Source organism: Molossus molossus, unplaced genomic scaffold (assembly GCF_014108415.1).
Source record: "Molossus molossus isolate mMolMol1 unplaced genomic scaffold, mMolMol1.p scaffold_m16_p_13, whole genome shotgun sequence".
Taxonomy (NCBI): domain Eukaryota; kingdom Metazoa; phylum Chordata; class Mammalia; order Chiroptera; family Molossidae; genus Molossus; species Molossus molossus.
The window spans coordinates 14,881,979-14,905,198 of record NW_023425348.1 but is presented as its reverse complement, the minus strand read 5'-3'; the positions used below and the strand labels follow the sequence as shown (position 1 = coordinate 14,905,198).

At 35.6% G+C, this 23,220-nt stretch overlaps 2 protein-coding genes across 2 annotated transcripts in view; both read right to left on the bottom strand.

Moving 5' to 3' along the window:
• ACAT1 (acetyl-CoA acetyltransferase 1) overlaps positions 1-14,579 on the bottom strand; it is a 61,761-nt gene extending 47,182 nt beyond the window's left edge. Inside the window, exon 1 of the mRNA XM_036257698.1 lies at positions 14,470-14,579. The gene's annotated coding sequence lies outside the window, so the exon portion shown is untranslated. The remainder of the gene's footprint in view (positions 1-14,469) is intronic.
• The window catches only part of CUL5 (cullin 5), a 108,561-nt gene continuing 92,021 nt past the window's right edge, over positions 6,681-23,220 (bottom strand). The window contains exons 12-19 of the mRNA XM_036257696.1: positions 20,893-21,025; positions 19,902-20,033; positions 18,388-18,511; positions 17,678-17,853; positions 17,002-17,163; positions 16,125-16,243; positions 14,470-14,593; positions 6,681-7,942 (exon numbers count right to left, since the gene is read on the bottom strand). Of these exons, the coding sequence (XP_036113589.1) occupies positions 7,748-7,942; positions 14,470-14,593; positions 16,125-16,243; positions 17,002-17,163; positions 17,678-17,853; positions 18,388-18,511; positions 19,902-20,033; positions 20,893-21,025 (1,165 nt within the window). The 3' untranslated portion in view covers positions 6,681-7,747. The remainder of the gene's footprint in view (positions 7,943-14,469; positions 14,594-16,124; positions 16,244-17,001; positions 17,164-17,677; positions 17,854-18,387; positions 18,512-19,901; positions 20,034-20,892; positions 21,026-23,220) is intronic.

The following is a 23,220-nucleotide window of genomic DNA, read 5'->3' as shown; positions in this document are numbered from 1 at the left end:
GAGACCTCCTGTTGTAAGTTAAGGAGGAAATAACCAAAAGAAGGATGGGCAAAAGATATAGAAAATGTAAATTTAAAAAGAAAATGTTTTTCTTTATTGATTTTAGAGAGAGAGGGAGAGGGAGAGAGATAGAAACATCGATTGGCCCCCTCCTACTTGACCCCCCCCCATTGGGGATCAGACCCACAACCTGGACACGTGTCCTGACTGGGAATTGAACCACTTGGTTCATGGGTCAATGCTCCACTACTGAGCCACACTGGCCAGCCAGGCGGAAATGTAGGTATCTTTAGAGCAAAACACAGGAGGTAGAAGGGATTCAGTGATGGGATAAAATGGCTGGCCTTGAGTAAGAAGTGAGGTGTCTCTTTCCTCTGAGACAGAGAGGCAGATTAAGATGCACATTGTTAGAGGTAAAATTTAGAGGTGGAAAGAAGGCAAGTTGTGAAAGTTCAGGGGGAAGGCCTTGTTTCTTCTGCATTTTCTCAAAGCAAAGTCTTCTGCTGAGAATGGAGAGGATAATGTAGAGTGGGGGGAAATGTTACACATTAACAGTCACAGGAAAAGAACCTTGTAAAGATACTCCCAAGCCCCACTCTTTCTTATAGGCAAGATAATAAGGAGTACTAAATTTTCAAACCTGGCTCATTGCAGAGTTGGCTCTTTCCCCAAACTTCGCCTTCCTGGTTCCCATTGCTAACATTCAACTATCAATCACTGTTGTAGAACATCTTAAGTAGTATTAGTTTGCCTGAGTAACTACAATACAATAAAGGACATACTGCAATTATCATTAAATGAAAATAGCAAAACTCCTAAACACCCACGGAAGTCTCCTGTCATTCTTTAGATAAACAGCCAAAAATTAAAGTATGGATTAGAATTTGTGATGTTAGGACATGACCAAGCCACAGAGCAAACTGCTACTCTTCCCTCATTTTGATTTTCAATCTTGGATGTCGGAACACTTAAAACATACACAGAATCATTTATATCTTTGATATGCATGTCTTTCCCTTGAATCCCATGCTCATAAAAGTCTTCAATTCCTCAATAGTCTAAGATCCCTGCTCCAGAGAGTCCATTGGTCAAAAAAGTTTTGTATACAAAGTCCATATTTTATAGCCTAGAATAAGCAACTACAAAAAAGTTTCCCCATTTAAAACTTAAAATATTGACTTCTCAAACACACATGCTCTCACTCATACCACTGACATTTGAGTGCCTACCATGTGCCAGACAGGTTTGTTTTTGCATTGAGTTTTACCAGGACTGGATCCAACTTCTGATATTTCAGGGACACGCAGAAAAATATAAATTACAAATACAAAATTCCTACGGCCTTGGAAGGGGCCTGTTCAAGTAAAGGGCCCAGGAACTTAAACTTAATGATAATTCTAGGTTCTGATGAAACTTTTTTTAAATCTTTATTGTTGAATGTATTACAGATGTTCCTCATTTTTTCCCCATTGATGCCCTCCTACTCACTCCTGCCACCTCCTGCCTTTCCCCACACTGTTGTCTCTGTCCATTGGTTACACATATAAGTTCTTTGGTTTATTTCTTCCCACCCCCTAACCCCCTTCTCTTTGAGGTTTGTCAGTCTAGCAACCAATTTGTTCTTAATTCCTTCACCTTTTTCACCCATTCCCCCAACCCCCCTCCCATTTGGCAACCAACAAAATGTTCTCTGTATCTATGAGAATGTTTCTGTTCTGCTTGTTCATTTTGTTTGTAGACTCCATTGTCGACAGATATGTATTCATTGCCATTTTGTTTGTTCATATATTTTATCTTTTTCTTCAAAAAGACCCTTCAACATTTCATATAATAACGGTTTGGTGGTGATGAACTCCTTTAACTTTTTCTTGTCTGGGAAACTCTTTATATGGCCATCAATTCTAAATGACAGCTTTGCAGGATATAGTAATCTTGGTTGTAGGTTCTTGCTTTTCATCACTCTGAATATTTCTTGCCACTCCCTTCTGGCCTGCAAAGTTTCTTTTGAGAAATCAGCTGACAGTCTTATGGGAACTCCCTTGTAGATAACTAACTGCTTTTCTCTTGTTGCTTTTAAGATTCTCTCTTTTTTCTTGAACCTTTTGCATTTTGATGATGATGTGTTTTGGTATGGGCCTCTTGGGGTTCATCTTGTTTGGGACTCTCTGTGCTTCCTGGACTTGTATGTCTGTTTCTTTCACCAAGTTAGGGAAGTTTTCTGCCATTATTGTTTCAAATAGGTTTTCGATTTCTTGTTCTCTCTCTTCTCCTTCTGGCACCCCCAAGATGAGAATGTTGGCATGCTTGAAATTGTCCCAGAGGCTCCTTACACTATCCTCATGTTTTTGGATTCTTTTTTTTTTCTTTTTTTTTGCTGTTCTGATTGGGTGTTTTTTGCTTCCTTATATTCCAAATCGATGGTTTGCTTCTTGGCTCTACTATTGAATTTGTGTATTCTTTATTTCAGTTAGTGCCTCCTTTATTTCTGACTGTGCATTCTTCATTTCTGACTGGTCCTTTTTTATGCTCTTGAGGCCCTCACTAAGTTCGTTGAGGTTCTCACTAAGTTTATTGAGGATCCTTATAAGCAGTATTTTGAACTCAGGATCTGTTAGGTTGCTTATCTCCATTTCACTTAGTTCTTTTCCTGTGGTTTTGTTCTGTTCTTTCATTTGGGACCTGTTTCTTTGTCTCCTCATTTTGGGTGCCTCCCTGTTTGTTTCTATGTATTACTTAACGAGAGGTGTGGGGCTAGCTGAGACCAGATGCTGCTTGTTTGAAAGAATTTAGAAAAACCTGAAGCAGGATCCAAGACAGGCCAATCCTATGGTTAAGCAACTGGCAACAGCGTGGGTGGGCCTGAAAGTTGGGTGGGGCGGGGCCTCAGGGAATCACCAGGGTGGGGCAACCAGTATAAACCCGGTTGCTGAAGTCCCAGATATGGTGGCTGTCTGCCGCCCCAGGGAAGGGCTCACCAAAGGAACAAAGGCCTCTGTTTGTCCCAGAGAAAGCCCCCTCTCCAGCCCTCACTCCAATGCCAAACAGCGCAGTTCTTCCTTGTATGTCTCTGGCACCCCTCGAGCTGCCTCCCCTCTAAGCCTAGAGGGAGAGAGTCCGATAAGTTTGTGCACAGGCCCTTTAAGAGAAGCTGCCTGGGGCTCCAGCCACCTCAGCCTCCCTGAGCTTCAGTTCCCACTGGTTTTTCCAGCCATAAGTGATGGGGACTTCTTTTCCTGACACTGGAACCCTGAGCGGGGCATCTGGTGTGGGATGGGGACCCCTCAGTCCTCAGAGAGGACCTTCCCAGCTGAGGTATCCTCCTGATTTTTATCAGCCACACGTGAGTGTGGGACCAGCCTGTCCGCCTCCACCCCTCCTACCAGTCTCGATGTGGCTGCTTCTTTAATTCTGTAGTTGTAGGACTTCTAGTCAGCTTGATTTCAGGTGGTTTTGAATGATGGTTGTTCTGTAGTTTAGTTGTAACGTTGATGTGGTTGTGGGAGGACGTGATACTGCATTTACCTACGCTGCCATCTTGACTGGAAGTCAGGTTCTGATGAAACTTACACTGAGATGTTCTGTCTTCATTTAAAGTCATCGTGCTCCCCCCGCCCCCCACATCATTCAAGTCCAGGGTTCAGTTTACAGTCATTATGAAGTGCTATGGATGGTCTGTCTACCCCAAAGTCATATGTTGAAACCTAATCCAATGTGATGTTATGGGAGGAGGAGGGGCTTTGCTTTGGGAGGTAATTAGGTCATGAGGGTGGAGTCCTCACAAATGGGATTAGTGTCCTTACAAAAGAGACATGGAGTATTCTAAGCCCTCATTCTGCACGTGAGGGTACAACGAGAAGTCAGCAGTCTGCAATCTGGAAAAGGTTGCTCATCTGAATCAACCATGCTGGCTCCCTGATCTTGGATTCCAGCCTCCAGAACTGTGAAAAATAAATTTCTGTTGCTTATAAGCCACCCAGTCTTTAGTTTGGTATAGCAGCCAACAATAAAGACAAGGTCCATTTTTATAACCTTATTACTATACTATCTCTAGCTTTGAAATGTAAACATTTCACAAGTTTTCATTTATATACAAAGCACAAAATAATTTATTTTGTATTTTTGACTTTGATCTAATATGCAATTTAAATTCTGCTTATTACAAGGCCTAGCTAAATCGATGAATGAATTTATTAATCACTTTCAGGTTCATAATTTTTTTACTTCTTCCAGGCATGATAGCCTTATGCTAGTATCAGTGGAAAAACTACATTCCTGGTATCTTTCATTTTGAACTAGAATTTGAAATCTAAAAGACATAAGTGGGTTACTTTTCATATTTCTTATTCCTAAGGCTGCTGAAATGTACTATTTCACCATAAAATATATAAATATACCTATTATAAATTTTTAAATCACTCTTATAAACTATTTTACAGTAGAACATCAACATTTTCTGTGTAGGTGAAAGCTTTTATATTACATTTTTATTTTGCAAGAAAATAAATTATACAACTTAAAAAATAAAATCCAAAAATTAAGCAGTTCATCAAAATATTTCAGCCTACTGCATACAGAAACTGCTTCTATTTAAAATTGTACAGCGTTATCATCTCAGTATGTAGTGGCACACATTCAAAATTGTATATACCATATGAAGATAGAGTACAACTTAGGAACTCAACTTTGTTCAACACTCCAGATGACATATATAGTGTAGATGACAGGAAAGCTCTCATGTGATGTTTATTTCACAATTATGACCTTGGAAGAGTTTGTAAGATAGCATCCCCATCATTTACATGAAAACAGAAAATCCAGCCTGAGTTTATAATAGCGAATCTTTCTGAAAAACTAGCAAATCTTTTACCCAAATTGAATTTTTAAAATGTGCCCTTTGAGCAGGGCTAATGAAATCCTACTGCAAATAATGCATAGTATTTTTAAACTACCCCAGTCATATTTTGTATTACATTGAATAGGAAGTAAGAAAGCTGTCACTTCATTTTTGGAAATTTTAACATTTATGCACAAAGTAAGAGACAAAAATAAAGAGGCTGACAGAATGCAGAGACCCCCTCCAATAAATGTAAAAGTTGGAAGACTTCAGAATTTATTTCAAGATCCTCATTAAATCACTGGAACAGTAATGGTCTAATATTTATCTTCTTGTAAGCATTAAAACTGTTTTATATTTTACTTTGTAAATTTTTTTCCTGTGTATTTACTCTGGCAATGAGATGCAACAATGGTTAACATTTTCGAGATGGCTCCATCTTTAAATTAGAAGATGAAGGCCTGAAGTTTAAATTAACTCAAGAAGAGTCCTACTGCCATAATACTCATGAAACAACAACAACAAAAGTATATGTATTTTCCCTTAACTATGTCAGGTTTCATTCCTGCTCAGATAGCACTAATTTTAAGTATACATTATAGGAAAGGGACCTGATAGAGAATACTAAATGTGATTTTGTCTTTAGTAAATTGCTGGTATTCCCCCTCCCCCTGCCCGATTCTTTTTATTTAAATTAGCAAATCTACTGTCAAAACATATTTAAAGGAAATTTGATAATGGTATAGGCACCTTGTCAATTGAATGGTTTTCATAAACACAAAAAAGTAGTTAACCTTTTGTGTATATAACAACAACAAAAAAAATGATGAAAGCTGTGAGTCTACAGTATTTACTGCTCTTCTATTCCCCAAAATACAATTAGGACATAATTAGCTATTAAAAAATTTATAAAATTTAATAGAAAAGTTTGCTATGAGTTACCCACTTTTGCATTAAATTTGCCTTTATTAAATTAAAACATCATGGCTCTCACTGTTAAATGACCAAAACGATTAGAAATTCAAAAAAGTTCTGAGAACAATTATGATTTCAAACAACAAATTTAAAAAATGGTCTGTAATATTTCCTTTCATTGTTTCTTCCTTTGGCATTCTTGTATTGGATAAACAAATATGTCAATAGCAAACTATTTGTTAAACACAAGGACCACAATTATTACAATTTTAAAAGAATTTATCCATTGTTAGCAGTCATTTAATTAGAGAAAATGATGAGCACTAAATTAATTCGTCACAACATACTTGGTCTAATAACTGACATATGCTACCTTAGGGCTCAAGTTTAAGATTTTAAATTAGAAACAAAATTCCAATTTCCTATCAGTTTCAGGACAGTCATTTGACTATAACCAGCAAAACCTTAAGTGTTGTATATCTGCTTTCCTTCCTTTCACCAGGCAGTTCACACCAAGCCTTTCGGGGCTGGGGGCAGATTCCATGAAATGCTCTCGAAAGCACTCTGCAGTTAACACTGTATGCCTTTCAAAGCTCCGGCACGCCATGTCCTACGAGCTTCAAAATTGTACATTAAAAATTTTACTCAGTATCAAACAAGATATAAAATAATTTGCAAGAAAATTTGAAATGTGTACCATAATGAATAAAAATCCATGCTGAGCTATACTTTCCCAATGGGGAATAAGTTTTTCTCTTTTAAGTTGTTCATGTCCTTAGTCTGAAAATCTTTACTGCTCTGAATATTCAGTTACCAGCAACTAATAAGTTGCTACTTTGGACTGACTAAAAGGAACAAAGTAACAGTTGCCTTTTGAACATTTTAAAAATGTTTATTTTTAAAATATATAAATATATATGTACATATATATTAGGCAAGTTTACTGCTCATATTAAGACTGCAACAATTTTGCTTATGCCTGTCAGGTCTTTCCTATGTTGTGGTTTTTCTCTTCTCCCTAGGTAAATGATACTGACTACTTTGTAAAGCAGAAAAAGGTCATCCTTTCTGGTAACCTACAAATCCCTAATCAAGAGACTTTAAAATACCAAAATATTTCAGTGCTACAGATTAAGGGATCAGTTTCATAACTGTATATTATATGAGAGCATAATGTATTAGTAAACACACTGAATTTTGCTATTTTGATTCTTCAATCAAAATGACCTATCTCCATACATTTTTTTAAACAATTGAAGAAACAATATAAGTTTCACTTTTGCAAAAGAAGCTCTCCAGCCATATAAGATAAAAAATACTCATCATTTAAGAACAAGTAACTAAAACAGCAGTCTCCTGACTAAAGAAAACCAACATTTGTAAGTTGGAAAAATTTAATACTATTTTGAGGTCACCATTAAAATCCAGTTATACTGAAGCAATGTTTGAACAAATAATTTGATACTTATTAAATACTTATCTTCTCACCTACATCTGCCCTCTCCCAATGTTGTGTAGACCAGCTCACTCTTTTGATCAAAAGAAACCAAGAGTGCTATTTCTAGTTTTAATTGCATTTTAAAAACAACACATAACAGCATTTTTCAGTGCACAAATATCTGAAGATCCTTCCTTGTGCAAGTACATTTTTGTAAGAGAGGGAAAAAAAAGCAGTAAGAACCCCACCCTCACCCTTCCCAACTGTGTTTCTTCTGGTGGATATAAGTCCAATTTACTTTTAAAAGTTCATAAAGGGCTCTTCATGAATGCAAGTGTCTCCACAAAACAGCATGCTGTTAAAGAGTGTGTAACATGAAGGGAATGCCATCATGCTAACTAATGTGATTGGCAAAATATAGTTGTTTTGTTAGGTAAGGCAGATTTTTAATATTTGTGTAATCAAAGTCCAAATAAACCTTCCCCCAGCAAAAGCTGTTACAACTTTCTGCCCAAGCACTCCAAAATTTGGGTTCTTAATATTGTCCATGATGTTCAAAATTATGCCATATATATGAAAGTGTTGATATCAGATTCATCTCTTCTGATGTATTTGTGCTCTATTAGCCATTCTATTTGCTCTTTTATCATTTTCTTTTGTGGCAAGAACATGTTTTTCAAAATTTCTACTAATTCAGTCTGCAGCTGAGCATTACTAATTTTCTTTCTCATCTTCATTATTTGTATGATAGCTTCCTAAAACAAAAAATAAAAATAAAAGAGAATTAATATATTAAATTATTTTAAGTAAAACAAAACAAAAAGACCTTTTATGTATTGCATCCTCTATACAACATCTATCCAAATGATTAGCAATCATTAGGACAATGATTTCCAACAAGTGTGCAGCAGTGTGACACAAGAATTTTTAAAACATGCAATACCTGATTATTTAGTCAGGAGTACTGACTTCTTTTCTCTTAGATTGTCAAATAAAAAAATGACAACATCCAACACAACAATAGCCGTCAGGTGTGAATGCCTGTCTAGAACCATAAATATATATCACGTAATAGAGTTACATCTTATTGGTCACATAATGAGGTTGTGTCTCAAATCCTTATATACAAGTATAGGAACTTGATTTTAAAAAAATCATTTGGAGGAAAAAGAGTAGGTAACTATTACTATTTTTTTTATAATCATCAAAATTATACCTTTTTTTTGGTCAGATTGGCATATAATAAATTTTTTGGTGTGCTGCAGAATTTTAGTAATTAGTTTATGTGTGTCATGAGATAATGATAGAAACCAGGGAGAAGAATAACAATTGTAAATGTCCCAATTTCTTCCTTCTAATTTGGTAGAGGTAAAGATGGTGGTTGTGTCAAAGAACATAAGAGAAAAAGAGAAAGTACATAGGCTTGGGCTCTGGCTCTGGTCTCCTTTTTATTTTTTTAAGATGTCTGTATTGATTTTAAGAGAGAAGAAGGGAGATAGTGAGAGAGACAGAAACATCGATGTGGCCTCCTGCACGTCCCCTACTGGGGATCCAGCACACAACCTGAGCACTTGCTCTGACCAGAAATCCAAAGGGCAACATTTCGGTGCATAGGATGATGCCCAACCCAAATGAGCCACACTGGCCAGGAGCTGGTCCCCATTTAATATGCTGGAGGTCACTAGAAGAGTGGTATGATATAATGAAAATAATTTGCACTCCCGAATCTGTCTCCATTCCCACATAAGACAGATAAGAGTTTAGAGCTAATGGACTTGCCACAGGGCTTTTAGTGATACAAGAGGGTGATCCTACAGCAGCAGATGACAATGACAATGTGCCATGTAGGCCAAGAGGCCACATAGAAGATGTGGCCTAGTCTCAGAGAGCTCAAGAGCTCAGTAAAAGCAATGAAGAGGCTATGTGGTCCTTACCAACTAGAAAAAGAATAAATCAAAGTTCCTCTATTACAGACATCAGCAGTAGACAGCAACAGAAAGTCAGATTCCCATTCACTCAGTAGCTGCCACGAGCAAGAACCCAGGACACCATCACAACTTATAAATATGAAAATCCCTTCATTGTCACTACAAGGTCAAATAAATTCCTCTCACCCTCAATACATCCAGATGCCATCTGTGAAAACAGCAAATAATGAGGATGGATGGAATGGGATCAGGGAGAAATAAGACAGGCTCAGCATTATCTAAAGGAACAGCTTAGATTACTAGATTAGGCACAACTATGGATCAGTTTAAGACAAAACAAAAGATTTCATTTTCTCTGCATATCTAATAGTATGACTATCGCTGCCATCCCATTATACATCTCAAATCTAATACATCTGAAATTTATCTATCCTGGTGTAGCCATAAACTAGGGTGTATCTTGATTTTTTCCTCCAAAAAGTAAAATTTCCCCAAACCTCTTATTGAATAATCCATTCTGTTTTCATTGGCCACAAAGTTATTTCCTGTATTGTAAAGTTCGTCTGTAGTGATACAGAAGGTTTAATTCTGAATTATTTTCTTCAATTAATCTGCTTCTCATATTGTTATATTTTTATAGGTATTTTAATAAGTTTTAATATTTGGCAATGCAAGTTTGACCACCATCGCCTTATTATTTTTCAATCACATTTATTCTTTCTGATAAAACAGAGAATCATTATGTAAAATTCCAAAAATATTCTTAGTTGAATTTTTATATAAAATTTGGTAAACTTGATACTAATATGGGAAAAATTGACTAGTTAAGTTATTCAACCTTATCATTAAAGACTATGGTGTTTCATGATGAGCAATGGAAACAAGACACAAAGAGTACATGCACTGTCTGATTCCATCTATATGAAGACCTAGTACAGGCAAAGCTAAGCAATGGTGATAGGAATCAAGCAGGCTGAAAGGGGATACACTGGCTGGATGAGATATATGGGGAAATTACTGAAATAATAGAAATAGTCTGTATTTTAACTGAGGTGATGGTCACATGGGTATATACATTTATTAAAACTCACCGAAACCTACTTTGAAAGGTATATTCTGTCATACATAAATTACACTTTACTAAAAATTTTAATTTTTAAATTTTTTCTTTTTTTTAATCCTCACCTGAGGATATTCCTCCATTTTAGTTCAGATAGAGTGGGAGGGTGGGAGGAAGGGAGGAAGAGAGGGAGAGGGAGAGGGAGAGGGAGAGGGAGAGGGAGAGAGAGAGAGAGAGAGAGAGAGAGAGAGAGAGAGAGAGAGAGAGAGAAACATCGACATGAAAGGGACACATTGAGTGGCTGCCTCCCACAAAACTCCAACCAGGGCCGGGGACCAATCACAACTGAGGTATGTGCTCTTGAACAGATTCGAACCCGCGACTCATTGGTCCGTGGGCCAAAATGGCCAGGGCCCACTAAAAAATTTTAGTAAGAAGAAGAGCATGAACTATTTATTCAAATCTTTTGAATCTCAGTAAAGGTCACTCTTTTCTGGTCCATGGGCCGAATCTCTAACCTCTGAGCCAAATCAGCCAAAGCTTGGACTACTCTTTTCATGTAATATCATACACACTCCTTTTTATTTATTTTTTTAATTTTATTTTTGTTACAGATGTTTCTCCTTTTTTACCCCATTGACACCCTCCTTCCCATCCCCCGGCCCTGTCCCCAGCTTTGTTGTCCATATCCATTGGTTATGCATAAATGCATATAAGTTCTGTGGTTTATCTCTTCCTACCTCCCACCACCCCTTCTTCTGAGGGTTGTCAGTCTGTACCCTACTTCTGTATTTCTGGGTCTACCCTATATAATGTTATATTCATTATATTCCATATATAAGTGAGATCATGTGGTATTTGTCTTTTTCTGCTTGGCTTGTTTCACTTAGGATAACATTTTCCAGGTCCCTCCATGTCGTCTCAAAGGTTAAGAGATCCTTCTTATAGCTGCATAGTACTCCATTGTGTATATATACCACAGCTTTTTTTATCCATTCGTCTACTGATGGACACTTGGGCTGTTTCCAGATCTTAGCTATTGTAAACAGTGCTGCTATGAACGTGGGGGTACATATATTCTTTCTGATTGGTATTTCAGGCTTCTTAGGGTATATTCCTAGAAGCGGGATCACTGGGTCAAATAGAAGTTCAATTTTTAATTTTTTGAGATAACACCATATTGTTTTCCATAGTGGCTGCACCAGTCTGCATTCCCACCAGTAGTGTACTAGAGTCCCCTTTACTCCACACCCTCCCCAACACTTGTTTGATGATTTGTTGATGGCGGCCATTCTGAGAGGTGTGAGGTGATACCTCATTGTTATTTTAATTTGCATCTCTCTGATGATTAGTGATGTTGAGCATTTCTTCATATGTCTCTTGGCCATTTGAATGTCCTGTTTGGAGAGGTGTCTGTTCAGCTCCTCTGCCCATTTTTTAATTGGGTTCTTTATCTTCCTTTTGTTCAGTTGTATGAGCACTCTATTTGTTTTGGAAATTAACCCCTTATCTGATGTATCGGCAATGATGCTTTCCCATACAGTGGGTTGCCTTTCCATTTTGATGATTGTTTCTTTTGCTGTGCAGCTTTTTAGTTTGATGTAGTCCCATGTGTTCATTTTTTCCTTTGTTTCTGTTGCCTTAGGTGATGTATCAGTGAAAATTCTGCTGTGTATGATGTCCGAAATTTTGTTGCCTTCATTTTCTTCTAGAATTTTTATGGATTCATGGGTCACATTTCAGTCTTTTATTCATTTTGAGTTTATTTTTTTGTATGGTTTAAGTTGATGGTCTAGTTTCACTTTTTTGCATGTAACTGTCCAATTTTCCCAACACCATTTATTAGAGAGGCTGTCTTTACTCCACTGTATGCTCTTGCCCCCTTTGTCAAATATTAATTGAGCATATTGCCTTGGGTCCATTTCTGGGTTCTCTAGTCTGTTCCACTGGTCTATATGCCTGTTCTGGTGCCAGTACCAGGCTGTTTTGATTACAGTAGCTTTGTAGTATAACCTGATATCTGGTATTGTGATCCCACCTACTTTGTCTTTCTTTTTCAAAATTGCTGTTGGTATTGGGGGTCTTTTTTGGTTCCATATGAACTTCTGAAGTATTTGTTCTAGTTCTGTGAAATATGTCGTTAGTATTTTGATGGGGATTGCACTGAATCTATAGATTTGCTTTGGGTAGTATGGACATTTTAATGATGTTAATTCTTTCAATCCATGAACAAGGTATGTTCTTTCACTTTTTTAATATCTTCCTCTATTTCTTTTTTCAATGTCCTGTAGTTTTCTGCAAATAGGTCCTTTACTTCTTTCGTTAAGTTTATTCCTAGGCATCTTAATTTTTTTTGCCGCAATGATAAATGGGATTGTTTTCTCAGTTTCTCTTTCTGTGAGTTCATCATTGGTGTATAAAAATGCCGTCGATTTCTTGACGTTAATTTTGTATCCTGCTACTTTGCCAAATTCATTTATTAAGTCTAGTAGATTTCTGATGGAGTCTTTGGGATTTTCTATGTATAATATCATGTCATCTGCAAATAATGACAGTTTCACTTGCTCCTTTCCAATTTGGATCCCTTTTATTTTTTCTTCATGTCGGATTGCTGTGGCTGACTTCCAGTACAATGTTAAATAAGAGTGGTGAAAGTGGACATCCCTGTCTTGTTCCTCTTCTTAAGGGAAATGGTTTTAGTTTTTGCCCATTGAGTATGATGTTAGCTGTAGGTCTTTCATATAAGGTATTTGTGAAAGAAATATGTAGGTATTTCCTTTATTATGTCGAGATATGATCCCTCTATTCCCACACTGCTGAGCATTTTTATCAGAAATGGATGCTGGATTTTGTTGAATGCTTTTTCAGCATCTATTGATATGATCATGTGGTTTTTATTCTTTCTTTTGTTTATGTGGTATATCACATTTATTGATTTGCGAATATTGTACCAGCCTTGCATCCCTGGGATGAATCCCACTTGGTCATGGTGAATAATTTTTTTGATGTATTGCTGGATCCAATTTGCTAGTATTTTGTTCAGAATTTTGGCATCTATGTTCATCAGGGATATTGGCCTATAGTTTTCTTTCTCTGTAGTGTCTTTTTCTTGTTTTGGAATTAGAATTATGCTGGCCTCATAGAACTAGTTTGGAAGTCTTCCTTCTTCTTGAATTTTTTGAAATAATTTGAGGAGAATGGGTGTTAGTTCTTTTTTGAATGTTCAGTAAAACTCCCCTGTGAAGCCATCTGGGCCTGGGCTTTTGTTTGCTGGCAGAGTCTTGATTACATCTTCAATTTCTTCTGTTGTTATTGGTCTGTTCAAGTTTTCTATCTCTTCCCGGTCCAGTTTCGGGAGACTGTGTGTTTCTAGAAGTGTTTCCATTTCGCTTAGATTGTCGTATTTGTTGCCATATAATTGTTCATAGTAGCTATTAATGATCTTTTGTATTTCTGTGGTGTCAGTTGTTACTTCATCTCTTTCATTTCTGATTTTGTGCATTTGGGTTCTCTCTCTTTGTTTCTTGGGAGTCTAGCAAAGGGTCCATCAATCTTGTTTATCTTTTTGAAAAACCAGCTTTTTGTTTCATTGATCCTTTGAATTGTTTTTTTGGTCACACTCCTTTTTAAAGAAATGCTTATAAGTTTTATGGTTTGTTCTTTTATTTTCCTCTTAAGTTTTAAAATTTGTTACTGATAAACAGAAATGCAATTTTTACTTATCTTTTTTCCTTTAGTATATTGTATAATCTCTGAGTAATAAAAAAATCTAACTCTTTCCTCTTGTTTCATATTTCATTTCATTGGCCAGTAGTTTCAAATAATAATAAATAAAAATTGTAAAAGTGGGACACTTGGTTTTAATAGAACTATTTCAGAAGTTACAACAGTCATATGTTAGCTTGAATTGGTATTCTTTATTATGTTCAGAAGGTATAACCCTAGATTTAAAATGTTTTAAAAACAAGCTCCCTAATTTCATATTAAAATGGAATTAGAAGTCAAATAAAAAGAGAATATATCAATCCCAGAATGGTAATGTGTGGCTGAGATACATTTAATCAGGTGTGGTCAAATGAAGATATAACCTAAAACTAAGGTTTTGCCCAACCAACAGAATGTACCAAACTGCAACCACCAAGCCACACAGACAACCTAGTCTTTTAATACAATTATAAAAAATTTGAATATCTACATGCTTTAAATGAAAAAAAAAAAAAAAAAAGTTTGAAGATTTAAACAACAAAAACCAACGTTTTTCAAAATTTAGACATTCTGTCTTAATATTACAAACCTGGGTTCGCAGTATTCGTAGTTGAACTATTCCTTCATTCTCCTCTTCTCTCATTCTTTCTGTAGTTAGCTGCAAGCGTCCAATCAAGTTGATTTTACCCCTTTTCTGAACTTTTGCATTTTTTCTACAAAAAACATTGAATCAAATATTTTATAGTGAGTGGCCTTGTAAACACCATATTATAGCAACAAGGTCTGAGAAAAAAGTTAAAAATATTCTAAATATTAATAACCAGAATTGTTTAAAGAAAAAGTAACAAATAAAAACATACGTAATTTTATTTAAAATAAACCCTATGAACACAATAAAGGCTCTGTTAATAAAATATAGGTGACTATACTCCCTGTAATAACGAAGTTAATATAATTTAGATTGCCATGAAAGCGATTAGAAATTTGAAGATATATGGGTTGTAATTCAGCATTATCTTCTAGCTGGATCTTTAAAAAAAATCTTTACACTCTCGCCAGTTTGACTCAGCAATTAGAGCATCAGCCTGAAGATAGAAGGGTCTTGAGTTCGATCCCCAGCCCCAGTCAGGGCCTTGCGGGAGGCAACTAATTGATTGTCTCTCTCACATTGATGTTTTGCTCCCCTCACCCCCTTCCACTCTATCGAAAAATCAATGGACAAGCATCCTCAGAGATTAACAACAACAAAAACATTTATTGATTGAATGATTTTAGAGAGAGCGGAGGGGAGGGAGGAGGTAGAAGGAGAGGGGAAGAGGGAGAGATAATTTGTTGTTCCACTTATTCATTCATTCATCGGTTGATTCTTGTATGTGCCCTGACTGGGGATTTAACCCAAAATGTTGATGTATTGTGACAATGCTCTAACCAACTAAGTTACCAGGATCTTAAGGGAAAAAAATGCTTTGTATGGATAAAGGTGGTTTAAAATGCAAAAGGAGGGTTTCCTTTAAAGATGAAAAGCAATACAGCATAATGTCAGACATCAAAATGTACCCATGTCAAGTATGTAAAGAAGTATAAACATCTTGCTCTGGCCTGTTTGGCTCAGAGGTTAGAGCGTTGTCCTATGAACCAGAGAGTCCCAGGTTTGGTTCCCGCTAAGGGCACATACCTTGGTTGCAGTTTGTCCCCAGCCCTGGTTGAGGTCGTGGCAACCACTTGATGTGTCTCTCTCACATCGATGTTTCTCTCTCTCTCTTCCACCCTCTCTCCCTCCCACTCTATCTTAAGATAAATGCAAAAATGTCCTCGGGTGAGGACAAAAAAAAACAAAACATGTATAAACATCTCTAGTTCATTTATGTTTAATGAACAGCTAAATGGCATAAAACATGCGATATTGTACCCAACTATTTAGTCAGGGGCACTGACCTCTTTTGCCTTAGACCATCAAAATAAAAAATGATGCCAGCCAACACAACAATAGCTATCTGGTGTGAATGAATCAAAATGATACCTTTTTTTTTGTCAGATTAGCAAAAAATAGTTTTTTGGTGTGCAACAGAATTTTAGTAATTTGTGAGTGTCATGAGATTAAAAAAGGTTGAAAATTGCTGCTCTAGAATGATGAAGAATGTACAGATGTGTTTTAAATATCATGTAAGAAAAAAATATTTTGTTAAAAATAAAGTAGTAACAAACAAGGTATTTTTGTTTCAGATCAACCAACATAAACCTTACATTAAACTGAATTCCTGGTTCACCGAGAAGAGGGTACCTTCTGTAAAATCTTTGGGTGAGTTGACTTGAGGTTCGTATAATAAAACTTGCCTTTTGAGCTTTGGGAAAGCTACTAAAGACTATAAAGAACAAAGAGAAAACAATTAGCATCTATTAACAGCATTAAATATACTAAGATCAATTCTCCACCATGACCAATAGTGGTGAGAAAGAATTATAAGCACAAATTCAGAATTCAAACTTTTATTTGGTACCGCCATAAATTTAATGATGTAAGTGCATAATGAGAACAGAGAAATGAGGAGAAAAAATTTGGTTATGAGGAGGCAATAAATGTTTTCTTCACAATAAGTAAAGAAACTAGAGGGATTGGTCATACATGACCCACAGCAAATACCACTTGCCAGTTACAGAGCAGGTATTTCTCTTTAGGTAATAATTTATTTTGGAATTTTTAGGTCTATGGATTAGGAATAAAATGTAGTTATGAGTAGGAGGCTAATAAGTACATTTTACAAGCCCACAAAAAAAAAAAAAAAAACAAAACAAAACACCAAAAAACCAAAATTGTCCAATTCTTAGATTTTTGGTCATCATGAAATCTTCTAACACATTCTCATTAGGAAATCTCTTGTCACACTCCTCATAGGTAATATTTAATTACCAACTCAATCTTTCTCTCCTTTATTTTTGCCTTTCTCCATTTTAGTAACTTGTTTATTTTCTATTTCTTTTTTCCCCATAAATACTTCATTTGTGTATTTTTCTTGGTTAAAATTCATTTGAGTGTTATGAATTCATAAACTTATTACAAGCAATCAACACATTTTCTGCTATGCGATGGGATACAGTTTAAAAAAATAAAAAACAAACAAACCCATAAAGTCCTTCTAAGCTCAGCATCAGGAAGTTCAGTTGCAAGTTTTAGATTTTCAAAGCTGATTTTCTCTCTGGGTCTTTGGTTCCATGCAAACAACACAGCCAGCTGAAACGTCGTTACCTCCAAATCATACTGACCTACTTCATTCTTAAATGTTATCTACAATAGATAAATAAGAATCTTTTTATAATCATTACCACCTATGATAATATCTCTTATATGAAAAAGACTGGGAGTTGTCTTCCAATATCCATTCTTCAATTTCTTACATGGTATTATAATTTTTAGCACTCAATGACTGCCCAGAATAAAGACTTATCTCCCAACTTTCTCTGGAACAAATATAGCTATGTGACAAGTTCTGGCCAATAAGATATAAGTGGAAATCACAGGGGAAGCTTCTAGAAGTTGCTCTTAAATGAACTGTATACCCTCACCTTTCTGTTGTGCTTAAAGACAGTAGGATCATATTGAATTCTGTGGACAAAGGCAAATTCTTAAGGAAGGTGATATAACCAGAAGCCTATGTCCCTAACAAGTTCATGGAAGAGTACACTATTCCTGCTCAAACCTTCACATGTGAGAGAAGCAAATCCATCTTGTTTAAGTAACTCTTATTTGGACCTCTGCTATTTTCAACCAAACCAGTTTCTTAACTAACACATCTACTTACAATTCCATTTGACATGAGATGATGCCAATGTAATTTTCTACCACTATGATTTTTTTTATAGAATTCTTCTACTTCAGGTATCAAATCCTCCAGTTCAGTAGGAAGTGAGACAAAGACTTTCTCAGAACTTCTTGACCAGGCACCAGCATTTAAAATTTTTATGTTAACTGAATCAGCTATAGGCAAGGATAACAGAAAAATATAAAGTAAATCTTGTCAAGCAATAAAATTCAAAATAAACGAACATATACATACAAACAGAAGCTTTGGTAAAAAATTAACATGACGAAAGATTTTATTAAAAGTGTACTCATGCCCACCCGGTGTGGCTCAGTGGTTGAGCAGTGACCCATGCACCAAGAGGTCGCTGGTTTAATTCTCAGTCAGGGAACATGCCCAGGTTGTGGGCCTGATCCCCAGTGAGGGGCATGCAGAAGGCGGCCAATCGATGTTCTCTCTCATCCATGTTTCTATCTCTCCCCCCCTCTCACTTCCTCTCTCTAAAATCAATAAAGAAAAAAAGGTGTACTCATTTCCAAAATAAGGATTAGCAAAACTAAATTCTATTTTGCAGGATGTGTTCAAAGAATGTGGTCTTTATCTATTACTGCCAAAGTTTATTTTTAATTTACTGGAAAACAAAGATATTCTTTTTTTTAAAGTTAAAAAATATATATGTGTATATCATATACATACTCATAAAATAATACCTGGTAAAGCCAATTTGTTATTTTTGTGCATTTCTTTAAAAGCTTGGTTCAAATCTTCAGATACTTTTATGTCCTGAAACATTCTAGCAAGCTTGTTTACATAATCTGCTGGCATACCAACTTCCTATGAAAACCAAAGACAGAAGAGATAATACATAATATATAATCTGATAAGTTATTAAAAAAATTTTAAATGTAAAACTAAGATGCTTTAATACAAAGTCCTTCCTCTTATTTATTACAATGTTTATAGTCTAATACCTATTAAATTTGATCCTTAGAAATAGGATAGTACAGGTAATCTTGGCTTTCTTTGCACAAGTCCAATACACATGAATTGCAGTTACTACAGTATAGATAAATAACACCAGTCCTCCAACAACGCAGTTCAAGTTTCAGTTACTACTCTATGTTAAATATGAATAATGCATACCTACTCATAACTACTCAGGTTTTTTCCACAAAGAAATAAAACACTTTAACTCTGAAAATGTTTTAAATCAGTATACTAAATACATATTGATTTTGCTAATTTTTCCTACATATTTATAACACACAGTAAGAGTTTTACATGTTCTGACAAAAATTTCAGAAATCAGTCACAAAACAATATGTTTTCCCCATCGACTGTTTTAAGATCACTTTGCACAGTCTTAGTTTGCACAATAATTTTTACTATCTCACACTACAGGCTAGGGCTATCTGTATATCTGTAATTTGAAATATATATAAATAAAGACATCGTATATATAATTTTATTATTATATAGTAATATAATACAGTATATAATACTACATATATAAATGAAAAACACATTTTAATGTAGCTCTAATTCAATTAAAATGAACTAAAGGGATCAGACAAAATACTTTGATAGGGGAATTTAGTCACAATTAACAATGATTACCCTAAATAAGCCATCATCTTTTACCTATAAAACATCTCTATAGTTAAGTATTTAGTATGAAAACCACCTTAAAAATGAAATTATTTGTACTGTAGTCTATTTAATAAGGTCAGTTCAAATGAGTAAAGGTACTTCACTAAAAGTCTTTATTAAAAAAACTATACTTTGCCCTAGCCGGTATGGCTCAGTAGATAAGAGTGTCGGCTCAAGCACAGAAGGGTTATAAATTCAATCCCTGATCAAGGCCATGTACCTGGGTTGCAGGCTCGATCCCCTGTCCTGGTTGGGGTGAGAATGAGAGGCAACCAATCAATGTGTCTCTCTCGTATGGATGTTTCTCTTTGTCTCTCGCGCTTTCTGCCCCTCCCTCCCTTCCATTCTCTCTAAAGCTCAATGGAAAAAATATCCTCGAGTGAGGATTGATGAAAACAACAACAAAACTATACTTTATTAGATAGCACATTATTTTAAATACTTGATGCTATAAGCTTATAAAATATTCCCCATTTCTATGACATTAAAGATATTACCAAAATGTATTACTAACTCTACATATGAACTATGTACTATACTAAGAAAACCAAATATTTTTTAAAAATTTACTTACTCTTAGCCACTCTACCATATTCTCTTCAATTTCACTATCAGCAGAGATGTCCAATATAAGACGTCGTGTCAAATGAGCTTTGTGATATCTCATAAAAACATCTTTGTTTTGTACGTATTTGAGTACCAAGAGCTGTATAGAAAACAAAGTTACTGTTAATTCATATATGTGCTTAGCTATCTCTCTCATTTAGACCTTTCTATATCTCCCAATTGTCAAAATTCAGAAATTTACATAAGTATATACAGAGAGAGGCCTATTAAATGGTCAATCTCTGAAAAATAACCAGTCCTGATATAGTACTATACAAGTTAGCAAATTTGAGACAATAACCAAATAATCTTTTAATTTCTATAAATATCAATTTTTCAAACTTCATACAAATGTGATAAAACTTTACTTGAAAAGCAATGGTTCTTTCCAATTTTCTCTTTTGCATATCTTCTTTGCTTTTTTCAGACACTAATCTTTTCTCTAGGCTTTTCTGTCTAGACTCTCTCTATACCTTTACTTCTTATTATTTTCCTCTTTGCATTCCTGGGCCTACATTATATTACACTAGCAATCAGGGGGAAAAAAAAGAAGAAAACAACTAATTGATTATCTACACTCACTCATCCATAGTTACCTATTTTGGACTCACACAAAAAAAGTGAAAAAGTCCCCCTCTCTTAACAATTATTTCATCACCATCAGTACTATTTTCCTTTTATTTTTTTGACCTTTAATAGGTGCTAGAATTTAATGGCCTAAAAAGAATCAATAAAGGTGAAGAATTAAATGCTACTTCCTCTTCTGAAGCTATAGAATAAAATTTTTGAGGAAGAAAAAAACAATGCCCTATAGAGATCTTGCACTGTAAAATTTCACATTAGTAGCTTATAGACACACACTGTAAAAAAATTGATACTATCACAGAAAGTCTTCTAAGCAAAACACAAATTTCAAAGTAAGGTAATTAAAAGTTTTAAATTTTAAAAAAATTATGTACCACTTCTTTAAGCTTTGCTTCAATTTCTTCAGAGGTTAGTTTTTTGCTTAATGGTGTTTTTCTTAGTAACATGTCACAGTAATTGGCAAGCAGCTCAGGGCATTTTGATTCAGGCTGTGTTTTTAATCCTACCCTAAAAACAAATTAAAAGCAGTTATTAAAAAATGAGTGATACCTACAAATATTTTTCTAAAGCCAATTTTTCACAAATTTCTTGTGTTGTATTAATCCAGTGATCAGGGTTGGGATGAGGATGAGCAAAAAGACACCTCAGATGCACAATTTAAGGAAGCACTCACTCTTAGGTTCTCTGAGAGTGAGACCTTAAATATTATATCCTAGGTGCCTCCTTGCTTTACTCTAATGGTGGCCTTGCCAATGATCTTTAAAAGATTTTATTTAGTACTGGCTGGTGTGGCTCAGTGGTTAAGAGTGTCGGCCTGCATGCTGAAGGGTCATGGGTATGATTCTTAGTCAAGGGCATGTACCTGGGTTGCAGGTTCAATGCCTGGTCCCACATGTGGGAGACCAGCAATTGATGTGTCTCTTTCACATCAATGTCTCTCTCTCCCTGCCTCCTTCCACCTTTTCTCTCTCTTTAAAAAGCGATGAAAAAAAAAATCCTTGATTGAGGATTAATAAAAAGATTTTATTTATACACTTGCTAAAATATTTTTGAATTAAAAATTTAAATACATTTATTGGGATGACATTGGTTAATAAAATTATGTTTTAAATGTACAATTCTATAATACACTACTTGTACATTGCATTGCATAAATCTGTGCATATTTATACGTTAACATTTAAAACTTTTCATTACTAATGTTAACATAAAACTGTTCCTTCACTCTCTGAAACGTTTCTAATGTAACCTAAATTCCACAGTGATGTGGTATCTACTATCATCCATTTTAAAAAATTACAAACAGTTCTGGCCAGTGTGGTTCAGTTGGTTAAGCATCATCCTATGCACCAAGGTGGCCGGTTTGATTCCTGGTCAAGGCACATGCTGGGATTGTGGGCTCGATCCCCAGTATAAGGTGTGCAGGAGGCACCTGATCGATATTTCTCTCTCATTGATGTTTCTCTCTTTCTCCCTTCCTCTCTCTAAAATCAATAAAAACATATTTTTAAAAAACGCAAACTTTTCTTAAACAATGAAGAACTTATACCTGTCTTTTTCAACAAAGTTTTAAAACCAATATATTGTATCTTTATGTTTGAAAGTTTTGCGTTTCTTCATCCTACTTTTAAAAATTATATATGTACATTCAACCCTGGCCGGTTTGGCTCAGCGGCCGGAGCGTTGGCCTGTGGACCAGAGTTCCGGATTCGGTTCCCCTCCTGCTAGGGGCACATACACCCCCCCCCCCAAAAAGTCAATAAAACATGCCCTGGCTGGTTTGGCTCAGCGGTTAGAGAGTTGGCCTGCAGTACAAAGAGACCCGGGTTCAGTTCCTGCTAAGGCATGTACCTCAGTTGCAGTTTGTCCCCGGCCCTGATTGGGTCATGCGGGAGGCAGCCACTCAATGTGTCCCTTTCACGTCGATGTTTCTCTCTCTCCCTCCTACTCTATCTGAACAAAAAATGGAAGGGTGTCCTCGGGTGAGGATAAAAAAATAAATAAAAATAAATAAATAAAATAAAAATGTTTATTAAAAAAATAAAATTATATATGTACATTCAAAATTTAAAAAGTTCTTGTGTATACAAAAATCAAGTGTTATTTTACCAGAATTGAGTTATCTAAATTATTATAAGTACACAACTTACCAAAACAACAAAATTATAGTGTATGTGTATAAAACATGAATATGAAAAAATTTGTGTCAACTTTTTTTTTTGGTTAATCCTCACCTGAGAATATTTTTCTGTTGATTTCTAGATAGAATGGAAGGGAGGGGGAGAGAGAGAGAGGAAAAAAAAACACATTGATGTGAGAGAGACCCATCGATTGGTTACCTCCTGCACGACCCCAACCAGGGCAGGAGATGGAATCCAGGTACATGCCCTTGATGGGGAACTAAACCTGAGACCCTATGGTTCATGAGCCAATGCCCTAACTGCTGAGCCAAACCAGCCAGTGCTCAACTTTTAATGAGGTAGATGAAACTTTTTTCCCTTCCAATTATAAATCCAAGAATCACAATTTTATTTCTACTTTCTTTTTTATTGAATAAAAAAAAAAATTTTTAAGGGAGAGGGAGAGAAAGGAACACTGATTGGTTGCCTCCTGCATACCCCCTACTAGGGATCGAGCCCACAACCAGGGCATGTGACCTGACCGGGAATAGAACAGGTAACCTTCTCGTGCACAGGATGATA